Source organism: Rattus norvegicus, chromosome 7, assembly GCF_021556685.1.
Source record: "Rattus norvegicus strain SHRSP/BbbUtx chromosome 7, alternate assembly SHRSP_T2T, whole genome shotgun sequence".
NCBI classification, from domain to species: domain Eukaryota; kingdom Metazoa; phylum Chordata; class Mammalia; order Rodentia; family Muridae; genus Rattus; species Rattus norvegicus.
The window spans coordinates 142708704-142720961 of record NC_141540.1 but is presented as its reverse complement, the minus strand read 5'-3'; the positions used below and the strand labels follow the sequence as shown (position 1 = coordinate 142720961).

The 12258-nt window shown below is 52.8% G+C and overlaps 1 protein-coding gene across 1 annotated transcript; it reads left to right on the top strand.

The window, feature by feature from the left end:
• Positions 1-2636: 2636 nt before the first annotated feature.
• Krt8 (keratin 8) lies at positions 2637-10066 on the top strand. The gene is given in 9 exon segments (NM_199370.1): positions 2637-2960; positions 5032-5240; positions 5997-6057; positions 6981-7076; positions 7533-7697; positions 7984-8109; positions 8814-9034; positions 9133-9191; positions 9662-10066. Coding segments are annotated over 9 exon segments (1452 nt in total). The 3' UTR covers positions 9853-10066.
• Positions 10067-12258: the final 2192 nt, after the last annotated feature.

Sequence of the window (12258 nt, the reverse complement as noted above, 5' to 3'; positions counted from 1 at the left end):
TCTACCTCTACCCTGGGGAAGTCCCAGGCAGAAGCCATTGGACAGAGCAGCCCTGGCTTCTCTGGCTGAGCAGAGGCCATATTGGGAGGGGTTGGTTGGAGGGTCTTTGGACAGTCACAGAGGTTTGACAAACGGTGAGCAAATGCTCTGGCCCTGGGTTGAGCTTTGGGCTACACAGCACAGGGGTCTCACCTTTACTGACGCCTTACCCACACCTTAAGAGACATTCTTGGGACCAAGGAACCAGGTGGCTAGGGTGGAGGAAGCCAAGACTTCAGGAAGGGTGCTGGAAATTCTCCCTTCAGGTCCCTACAAAAATGGTGTGGGGGAAGGGGAGAAAGGGAGAGTTGGCTGTCCCTCCCCAGGGCTGCCATACCTGTCTGACCAGCTCCTCCCTTTCTCCTTCCGCTTTTTCTCACTGGCTTGGTGCCAGCCATGGTTCCCTCCCTTTGGTTTGCTGGAAAAAAAGGTCTCTAGTCTTGCTGGGTGTGGGCCTGTGTTAGACAGGGGGTGGTAAACACACGCCCAAATCAATTTCCACCTTAAAATGAAGTGTTGATTCAGGGGATGTGAGAGGACCTGGTGTAAATAGAATTTACCTTTTCTTAACATGCCGGAAGCCCAAGAACTGGGACTGAGGTCTAGGCTCCTGGCAAAGGACAGGCAAGGAAGGAATATGGTCACTGTGTGCCTTGATCTTTCTGGAAGTGACCTCAGAGGGAGAGAGAGAGAGAGAGAGAGAGAGAGAGAGAGAGAGAGAGAGAGAGAGAGAGAGAGAGAGGTGCTTCTGTGAAGGGAATTAGTGTGTCTCTCTAGGGGTGATTTTTCTGGATATCTGTCCCTTTCGGTAGGAACCTATATGTGCCCATCCTGAGTCTCTGTCATCGCTGTCCCTTTGCCTGTAAGTGACCCTTCTGGGTCTTCTGAGTCCTGGGTGTTTCTCCTGGAGATGGGGAGGGATCCATAGATCTTAGTAGGTGCATACTCTTTTCCCTGGCTGTGGGGTGGTGTCTGCTAGCTTCCCTGTCCCCCAGGGGATTTGGATATCTGTCGTCTTTTGGTTTCCTTAACTGAGATCCACCCAGTCCCCATATTACACCCCGCAGTACCTTCCAGAGAGCCCAGCCCATTGGGTAATTTAATTGCAGGTGGAATCTTTGCCTTGGGGACCCAAACCTCTTGCTTTCTACCCACAGCGTGCCATAGCTTGCCCCGCCCAGGCCTGGAGGGCCTTGATCAGCTCCCTGGTCTCCAGCCTCCCACAGGTGCAGGCCATGCCCCAGCTTGCTCTCCTGACTCACTCAGATAATGAAATAATGAGTTCAGGGAGACAGGTGCAGGGAGAAGGTGCCATCCCCATCACACATGGGGCCAGTTGGGAGCCGGGGGCAGAGGAGGAGGGTCCAGGTGGCTGGAGAATGAATCACCAGCAGGGCCATCCCGTTCCAAGGCACCATGACTCACTGCGCTGGGAGCCTTGGGAAGGTGTCTCCAAAGAAGCAATTGAAATGAAACCCCTGTGCCTCTCTTCTCTGGGGTCTCCCTTTCCTGCCTTGGCCTCTGTTTTTCATTTTTCACTATTCCTCGATGCTTCTGGTGCTCTGTCTGGCCTGGAGGATTCTCCCGATCTTGGCAGGAGAGGAAAATACTGTGTTGTGTCCAGAAAAAAAGAGTTGTGTTTGATTTGTCTTGGACAAGCAGAGCTAGAAGCATGTGTTCATTCATTCTGCAAATATCTACCCCCCACTTTGCCAGGCTATGGGTGCGGGGTGCCTCACAGATAGCGGGGCGTGGGATGGTGATGTAAACTGTAACCTGGATGGACAAGGCAAACAGGAGCTTGGGAATGGAAGGGCCCTGCTGGCCAGCCTGGCCAGCCCCACCTAAAGGAGGTCTCTTGGAGGTATTAGGAGAGGCCAGCCAGATGTGGTGGGGTGGGTGGTAAAGGTGGGTTCTGGCTTTGGTTAGGCTCTAGGGTACTTATCCCACAAAGGGGTTGTGACCCCAGATTCGGAACCATAGGGTATTTGATATGTCACCTCTGGGAAGGTGTGGCTCTATCCCTAAGGAGGTGTTGCAACCCACTGGTTGAGAACCTACAGCATATCTGTTATGTGACCTCTGAGGAAGGGTCCGTCCAACCTTCCGTGAGTTTTAACTTCTAGCGAGTTCAAGTAACCTGGTTGACTTGAGAATCTGTTTGTTTGTTTGTTTAAAACTAAAATGCCTGGGGACCCTTTCTGCCCAGACCTCCCAGAGTAGCTCTCACAGGAGGACAGGAGATAAAACAGCTTAGGTCTCTATGCTCAGAGATCCCAGGCTCTCTTCCTGCCTTCACAGGGCTCAACTGCTCTGTCCCGGATTGATTTTTTAGGGTGGGGTTGGAGAGGGATCCCGGATGGGAGCAGCTCTCTGCTGCCCTCACCTGAGTCCTGTCCGGAGGTTGCAGATGTTGGGTTAGGCCCTGCCCTCTAGTGTCTAGCCACTCAGGTAAGAGGCCCTTTTCCCTCCCCTGGGGCTGGGCTCTTCTTTTATAAAGGGCCTTTGCTGGGCGCTGTCCCACCGTCTAGAAGCAGCTGCTCCGCTCGCTCTCGAACCTCCGTCTTCAGCTCACTGCCTTCACTCCAGACTTCACCATGTCCGTCAGGGTGACTCAGAAATCCTACAAGATGTCCACCTCCGGTCCCCGGGCCTTCAGCAGCCGCTCGTTCACGAGTGGACCCGGTGCCCGCATCAGCTCTTCCAGCTTTTCCCGGGTGGGCAGCAGCAGCAGCAGCTTCCGCGGAAGCCTGGGCGGCTTTGGCGGGGCTGGTGTCGGGGGCATCACGGCGGTCACGGTGAACCAGAGCCTGCTGAACCCCTTGAAGCTGGAGGTGGACCCCAACATCCAGGCTGTGCGCACTCAGGAGAAAGAGCAGATCAAGACCCTGAACAACAAGTTCGCCTCTTTCATTGACAAGGTGAGAGCCCTCTCTGCCCGACTAGCCGTCCCGCGCTCTTTCTTCTGCAGTCACAGAGATGGGTACATCTCTGGCCCCGCATAAGCTCCTGTTGGGACCCACTCACCCTGGCCACACTTTCTTCTACTTCTCTCACACACTTTAGTTTGAGCCGAGAGGGTCTGAAGTGCTTGTGACTAAATCCTGGGACACCTCCCCAACCACTGGCAGGCCTGGTCCCTTCCTTGTCGCTTTGCTCTCTGGTGGCAGGGACGCTCCCACCCCGAACCCCGGCCCCCAGAACTGCCCCAAGGTTTCCTCTTGGTGCTCAGTGCATTTTTCTATCTTCCTGTTAAATAATGGAGGGTGTGTGAGAGTTTTAGAAGGTTACAGTGTCTTGATTGAACCCGACGAGCTCAGATGGAAGTCTTTGGTGCCCAAGGCCAGAGCAGAGAGTGGGGGTTCCAGGCTGAGTCACTGCTCGGCCCCTGCCCGCTCCAGTGTGGGCGGGGCCGCTGCAGAGCCAGGGCGGAGGTCTTGGGTCTGCCCTTCCACCAGGAGGAGCTCCGCGAAGCGGCGGGGGCGGGGTGGGGAGGGGGAGTCTCGGGGCTCCGCCTCGGGAAGCCCCGTGCGGGATTCAAAGTCTGCGGGCGTTGGACACTCCGCTCCTGTTTCAGGACCTGTTAAAACCGGAGTTTATGACCCCAGATAGCGTCGGCCTGCCCACGCCCCTCTGCGAGTTTGGCCCTTGTACCCCTTTCAAGCTTTCTACCCTGGCTCCGCCCCAACTGCCTGGTTCCTTTGCAAGTCGAAAGCTAGGCCAGGGTTTGCAGTCCTGTGGCTCAGTGGCCTCGGGACGATTGGCCCTTTCTGCTGACCAGCTCCTGAGAGGCGGTGTGGGAACGGGAGGAGGGAAAACACGGGACTGAGCCGGTGGAATCGGACGTCCAGGGAGCGTCTGCCTCTTCTTCACTAGGGCTTGCTAGCTCCAGGGGCCTCTAGCGTCACACTGAGTCTCGATGGGGAGCTGTTGGCACAGACGTGGCGTGTGCCTCGTGGTTACAGGGTCCCGCAGTTTTTTCCGGTGGCCCATCTTTGTCAGGTTTGACTTCCTTATCTGTAAAATGGACAAGGCAGGCCTCAAATCGGTTTCTCTGGCCTGTTCAGCTCAAAGTGGGAGGAGCTTTGGCAGCACCTGGCCCGAAATCAGCATTCCTTTAGGATGAAATGCTAGAATTACTTGGGTTATTTTAAGTAATTACAGGGAAGACAGGATTTATATCGTGGGTTGTGGGAAAGTAATCTGATTGTACCCTCAGGATGTCTTCTTTCTAGTTTCTCCAGCTTAAATAGCATTCAGGCTATTATTCTTACAAGACGTTCTCCTTGCCATGTCTTGGATTGCATACTCCAAGATGTGAAGGGGGAAGGGTTTTGGATAGTGGGCAAGAGGGTGGCGGGACACCCAAGGCTGAGGGTCTCCAAGGCTGCTCCAGCAGGGTGGGAAGGATGTTAGGAGACACACGTACCTGTTCTCTTGCCTCACAGTCTGCTAAAAGTGGGCCCTCTGTGGAGACTCCTCAAAGTCTCTGCCTGAGCTTCTGGAGGCATTTGAAGGGTTTGGGAGACCCAGACCAAGTTACACACACAGCTCAGGGTACCAGCAGTGTTGCTGTAGGAGCCCTAGCAAGCATTCCTGGATGCAGGGAGGAGAAATTTCCCTTAAATTTCCAGGACCTTTGTTCAAGATCCCATCAAACGATCGTCGATACCATTCTCAATCGAACAGACCTTTAGGAAACGAGGCTGTGACGTATTGTCTATGCAAATGAAAGCCCCTCGGCTGTCGTTAGCCTCTCCCATCCCGAGTGCTGGAGGGGTTGGGGCTTTAGCTCAGCGGTAGAGCGCTTGTCCAGCGAGCGCAAGGCCCTGGGTTCGGTCCCCAGGAGGAACCTGGCTCCCAATGCCGCTCGACACTGAGCTATTTCCCCAGGTCATATGTGACCATGGGAAGAGATGGTGATTGTCTCCCTTCGGATCCTGACCCTAGCCTTACGTGGGCTCTCTTTTTTTCTGTGTTCTTCCCACGCAGGTACGCTTCCTGGAGCAGCAGAACAAGATGCTGGAGACCAAATGGAGCTTGCTGCAACAGCAGAAGACATCCAGGAGCAACATGGACAACATGTTTGAGAGTTACATCAACAACCTCCGTCGGCAGCTGGAAGCCCTGGGCCAGGAGAAGCTGAAGCTGGAGGTGGAGCTTGGCAACATGCAGGGCCTGGTGGAGGACTTCAAGAATAAGTGAGCCCCTCCCTGAATAAAGCCCTCTTTTTTGGGGACAGAGGCCTTATGTTCTTGAGACCCTCTGCTTATGGGCAGTTTGGTCCTGCCGTCCTATGGTCAGTTTTGCTTCAGTCTCAGGACTGGTCTACCACAGGGCAACACATTTCCGGGTTAGATAGCGTGCCTAAGCTGTGTTTGGTGGTGCATATTTGTAATAGTCACTCAGGGGACGGGGGGTGGGGAGGGGTTACACAAGCACAGCCTAATTTCCCAGTGAGTTCTAGGCCAGCCAGAGCTACATAGTAAGATTTTATTTATTTATTATTTATTTTGCACTTAGATGAGAGAGAGAGAGAAGAGAGAGAGAGAGAGAGAGAGAGCGAGCACTAGTAGTCCTCACATTTACTCTAACATCTGTGATCTGGCAAGCTCCCCAGAGAGTGCCCTGAGGTGACAAGCTCCAGGCCCCCTCTCTTAGCATGCCAAGTCTGATGTGTATTTGGAGAGTGCTTTCCTGCTCTAGGCCTCCCCATTGACTGAAAGTAAGGTTGGGTGGGGGTTGGGGAGTGGGTATGGAGGGCAGAAGGACCAGCCTTGCTCGCCCTACATCTCTGAACTAAGATATTCATCTCCCCTTAGAAAGCAAGGTGGGATAGGGGTGCACACATTTAGCGCTTTTGCAAAGCCTTGGGCTCCGTCCCCGGCAGCGGCAGCAGACCCAGGGCAGCCTTTGCCCTCACCTTCGCCCACTGACTCCAGGTCTTTCCTTACCAGGTATGAGGATGAGATCAACAAGCGTACAGAGATGGAGAATGAGTTTGTCCTCATCAAGAAGGTGAGGGTCTGGGGGGGCGGGGCTACAGAGATGGGGCGGAGCTTAAGAGCACTTGCCTTCCTTCCAGAGGACGGAATTCAGTTCCTATTGCCTGTATCATATCAAATGGCTCACAACTGCCTGTAACTGCAGCTCCAGGGGATCCGATGCTTCAGGCCTGGGAGGGCGCCTGAACTTGTGTGTGCATAGCCACGTGCAGAAATACACACACGCATAATTAAACGTGATGAAAATTAATTTAAAAAATAGAGAAGAAAGACGAGGTCATCTTACCTATATGTAGATGCAGGAGGCATGGCTTTGGGGCTTAGACTAGGAATTCTCTGGGATTTTCTGATGAGCTCATTGCTTTCTAAGTAACAAGACAGATTCTTTTGCCATTCGATGCCTTCTAGATAACAGTAGAAAGGTAGGCAGGACAGAGAGTTAACTTCCTGAAGTTAGATAGTATACCAGATATCAAGTTGGACAAGGTTAGCTGTCTAGCCTTAGCTTTCTGAAGGGGGAGGGATGTGGGTGGGAGCAGGAAGCAGAGATAACGGTACTTGGCTGGAGAGATGGCTCAGCAGTTGAGAGCACTGGATGCTCTTCCAGAGGATCCGGGTTCGATTCCCAGCAGCCACATGGCAGCTCACAACTGTCTGTAACTCCAGGTTCAGAGGCTCTGAGACCCTCACGTAGATACACATGCAGGCAGAATACCAATGTACATGAAATAAATACATAATAATAAGTAAATAAATAACAACAATGAAGACAATAATAATAATAATAATAATAATAATAATAATAATAATAATAAAATGCGTGGCTGGGATCCAGGGAGAAAGAGGCTAGGTTGTAGGATCAGCACCAAGTATCAACCATGGGTAGATGCTGGGAGCCCCTGAGCACTGAACTCGGGCTCCTCTCCCTACCTTCAGGATGTGGATGAAGCCTACATGAACAAGGTGGAGCTTGAGTCCCGCCTGGAAGGACTGACCGACGAGATCAACTTCCTCCGGCAGATCCATGAAGAGGTATGTTCATTCTCAGGGGCTGGAGTGGGCTGGCCCTCCAGCCCGCCAGCCTGCCAGCGTCCCACTCTGGCGCCCAGCCAACAGGCTGCAGCTGTTAAAATTGTTGTAGAGGCTCCGCCCCCTGCTTGAGATGGGCAAATGAGCTGAGGAGTGAACTGACCTATCTCAGGTCCTCTCACAGCCTAACTTAGGCTCATGGTGTTCTCAAAGCCCCTCCCCTGGTCTTTGAGCTGTTTTGAAGACCCCCTTCCCCTTGGCAGTTTGCCTAACTAACTTCAGGTTTCTCTTGATGCCTCCCTTCATGGCTCAGAGTTTTGACCCTAACCCCGAGACTCCCTTCCACTGTGCATTTGACGTCTTCACACCCTGGCTCTCGCTTGTTCCTTTGCCACATTGCAAAGAGTCCTGTGAACAGGGACAGAGCCTTACCACCACCCCTCCCCACTTGCCCCACAGGAGATCCGTGAGCTGCAGTCTCAGATCTCAGACACGTCTGTGGTGCTGTCCATGGACAACAGCCGCTCCCTGGACATGGACAGCATCATTGCTGAAGTTCGTGCCCAGTATGAGGAGATCGCCAACCGCAGCCGAGCTGAGGCCGAAACCATGTACCAGATTAAGGTAAAGAACGGGGCCACAAGCCTGAGCCTCCCTTCCTGGCCAGTTCTGTGCCCTGGATGGTTAGGAGGGAACAGAGTACCAAATTCCACTCTGCCTGCTGTGGGCTGGCTTGGCACGATGGAAGCCTGGAGTTCTGGAGAGGGGCCTTCACTGGTGTGTGCATGTGTATGTGTGTGAGAGTGTGTGTGAGTGTGTGAGCATGCGTGTGCACACGTTTCTGCACATATGTAGGAGCTTGGTGAGTGAAATTTCAGCTAAAATCTCACTTCCCCCCTTGCCCCTGCAGTATGAGGAATTGCAGACCCTGGCTGGGAAGCACGGGGATGATCTACGTCGCTCGAAGACGGAGATCTCTGAGATGAACCGTAACATCAGCCGCCTGCAGGCGGAGATTGACGCCCTCAAAGGCCAGGTACTGGTGGGCTTGGCTGGGTCTGGGAAGAGGGGTCAGGGAGGAAAGGGGGAAGGAGTCTGTGATCAGGGTTGAGAGTGGCAGGGGCAGCTTCCTAGTCAGCTGTCTCCATTGCTGTGGGGAAGCTACGGGATGCTGAGATTCTTTGTGGGTAGCATCTGGAGAAGAGCTCTGTGTGTTAGCTAGAGTCCAGGCCCCCGGGCCTTCTCTCCTTAGTCTACCACGTGCAGGGCAATGGCGGGTTTTGCTGCCTCGTGGAAACTCTAGGAGGCAGGGATCTGGTCTGGTTCAAGCAGAGCCCCTACACTGCCACTGGTGGAAGTGTGAGGGGAAATAGTTGACACCGGCTCCCATTGCTTCCTGTGCTAGCTCACTGCCACCTGTAGAACTTCCCTTTTGGCTGGATGGAGATGGTCTAAGGGAGGAGAGACCCTCAAAGAAGCTCAAGCTCAAGCTGAGCATGTAGCTCAGTTTGCTCAAGGACTTGCCTAGCAGCCCAAAGTCCTGGGCTCAGTACAGCATAGAACCGGGTGTGGTGCTACGCACTGGTGATTGGTAGGCTGCAAAAGGAGGGTTGCTGTAAGTTCAAGGCCAGCCTGGGCTTCAAAACAAATGACAACACAAAGAAGCTCAATGTGGATGGGTCTTAGGGAGGGACATACACCAGATGCCACCTGGGTGCTCATATGTCTCCTTCCCCACAGAGGGCAACCCTGGAGGCGGCCATTGCTGATGCAGAGCAGCGTGGGGAACTGGCCGTGAAGGATGCCAATGCCAAGCTGGAGGATCTGAAGAATGCCCTGCAGAAGGCCAAGCAGGACATGGCCCGGCAGCTGCGCGAGTACCAGGAGCTGATGAACGTGAAGCTGGCGCTTGACATCGAGATCGCCACCTACCGCAAGCTGCTGGAGGGCGAGGAGAGCAGGTGGGTTTGTAGGTCTCAGAATACCTGGAATGGGGAGGGGAGCCCTCCTGGGACTTGGATTCTGCTCTGGCCCTGACACTCCACGTGTCTGGTTTCAGGCTGGAGTCTGGGATGCAGAACATGAGCATCCACACGAAGACCACCAGTGGCTACGCAGGTGAGTATCCTGGGCCTTGGGGATGGAGGGTAGGGGGCCCAGGAGATCGGGGCTCTGAGAGACGCTGTGCTGAAGAGCAGGTGACAGCTCCAGGATGATTGGTGACAGACTAAGGACCCAAACAGAATGCCCAGTAGTGGAGTCCCACACACATGCTAGCTGTGTGCTGCACCTGTGCCAAGTCCCTAACGTGTGTTATTCTTTTTTGTGTCTTCACATTTTGCAAACTTCAAAACTCCCTCCATCTAGCTTGAGAGACCAGCTTGTTTGAGTGCCAGTCAGGGACATGCGGCTTAAAGGGGAGCCTTTTCCATGTTCGGTCTGCTTCTCCACATAGCCGAGTAGTGACCAGGCAGGGATCGGTCAGGTCTAGCCCAACCTCTCCATCTGTGGTTGTCAGTGGGTGACTAGGGAGAAGGGGCTCTAAGCCTGTGCTCACACGGCTGTCTGTATCCTTTGTCCCGGACCAGGAGGACTGAGTTCATCCTACGGGGGACTCACTAGCCCCGGCTTCAGCTATGGAATGAGCTCTTTCCAGCCCGGCTTCGGTTCTGTTGGGGGATCCAGCACTTATAGCCGCACCAAGGCTGTGGTCGTGAAGAAGATTGAAACCCGAGATGGGAAACTGGTGTCTGAGTCTTCTGACATCATGTCCAAGTGAATGGCCACTGAAGTCATTGCCAGCCTGAGGTCCTGCAGCTGCTCAGGGGTCAAGGGGAGACAGCTGTATGGCAGAGTGCAGGGAACTAGGGACCAGCCAGAGTACCAGCCCTAAACCTCTGGCCAACCTTGGGAGGAATTTCCTATCTGGGATATGCCAATGCCCAACTCAATTGTATTTTCCAAAATAAAGCCTCAGCTGGCTGTATCAACTAGCCTTGCTCTGTGTATGTATTCATGTAGGTGGGAGGGGATGGGCAGGAGGATATAGAAGCTGGGTGTGCAGGGCAGGGAAGTCCTTGTCCTCCAGGCTGTTCCAAGAGAATGTCTTGTTGGAAGCCGGTCTGTCCACGGAGTGTGGTTCTTTACCAGTGCATAGCCTCTTACAGTTTACGGCAGGGTCTCAGATATCCATGTTCCCTTGAGGTTTGCAGCACATTCATTGAGGAATCAGGTTTTGGGTGGTCCTATCTGAGAGAGTCAGCTGTGCTGTTCCCCAGAGCTCAGGCATCAGAGTGGCTGAGCGGGGCATGGAAGTAAGGACCGCCCTGTTCTTGCGCCTGTCCTTGGCCAGAGACACGAATTCCTTGTGTCCTTCAGCCTTCTCTATTTCCTCACCAGGGACCTAGGAGGTCTGGTTTCCCAACCCTCCAGATGTACAGAGTCTATTTTTAGTGATGGTGTGTGTTGGGCCTGCAATTTCTAGATGCCACGATAGTTCACGATAGGACTTGGCACAGATACGTGGGTTTGCCCCTGCTCTTCACCAACATACCCACCCACACTGCTCTTAGTGCCCCTGCCTTCCCCCTTGTAATATCGATAGAAAGGGTGTGTGTGGAGCCAGTGTTTGCATGTGGAGGGTGGACTGTGTGCTTATGGGTGTGTATAGGTTCACCGAAGTATGTGAATGGGTTTGCCTATCTGTCAAGCAAGTGTCCCAAGGTTTAGAGAAGGGCAGGAGACAACTGGATGAGGCATTACTGGCACCACTGCCATCAGTGTGGAGTTTCTCACAGTTACATGGTCCATGTCCCAGGCTAGGTGTGTATCAGGCCTTGGGATGAAACCAATTGTTGAAACCAATGGAAAACTGGTGCAGAGAGAACAGGAAGTAGGGCCAGATTGGACAGGAAGTAGGACAGATTGGACAGGAAGGAGGGCCAGACTGGACAGGAAGGAGGGCCAGACTGGACAGGAAGTAGGGCCAGACTGGACAGGAAGGAGGGCCAGACTGGACAGGAAGTAGGGCCAGACTGGACAGGAAGGAGGGCCAAACTGGTACAGGAAACTCCCACTAATCTCCCAGTCCCCTGGCATCAGCCTTACCACCTTCCTAGCTACCTGGATCCGTGCATCTGGGCTTTTAGACTGTCATTGTCCTTCCAAGCCTTCTAATATGCTCAGTCAAGGCCAAGGAGCCTAAGTAAGGATCTTAAATAAGAGACTTCAGTTATTATCGTGTTAATCAGAGCTTGTGCATCAGCCCCAGTTAGTTGGGTTTGACTGCCTATCCTTACTTATAAGCCAATTAAAAAAACAAACAAATCAATAATAGTGAGAAACAGGAAAAGAACTTTTCAACATGGCCACATTGGTCACAAAGAGACGCAGTTACACCTCAAGTCCATTTTTAGGATCCTGGCTTGAGATTTGGGGTTCAGTAAGCACGAGAGCTACGCATAGCTGGTCGGTCGTGGCCAGGGGAATGGCCCCACCCACCAGTGAACCATCATTTTCTTGGCTCCAGCAAAGCGGTCTGATAACTGGTCAATCTGAACGCAAAGGCACACCCTTTGTGCTTTCAAACATTTACACTTTATTATTCATTCATTCATTGTGCACAGGCATGAATGTCAATGTGGAGGTTAGAGAACAACCTGTAGGCGTGGTCCTCACTTTCACCCCTTGGGTCCTGAGGGTGGAATTCAGGTCTGCAGGCTTGCCGTCAGGTGTCCTTATCATCTGAGTTCTTCCCACCATCTTTATTATTATTATTATTATTATTATTATTATTATTATTATTATTATCATCATCATCATCATCATCATCATCATCATCATCATCATCATTATCATTACTATTATCTTATTTTTAATGCAGGGTCTTACTGTAGCCTAGACTCACGTGCCTCAGATGGGATGACAGGTGTATGCTAAACACCCTTGGAGGTAAATGCAGTGTTATTACCATTTACAAACACATCCGAGTGAGTCCCAGGAAACAGGAGGATGGTTATCAGGATTGCCCTGGGTGATTAGAACAAGCTGAGAGACCTGTTGCCCACTAGTGCCCCAAGTCAATATTTTCAGTTTTGCCACACCCAGTCCTTGAAGCCAGCCACCTGTCTTATCAGGTTCTGTTGCCAGGCAATAGGTGGGTTGGGAGCAGCCTCCGATCAAAGTT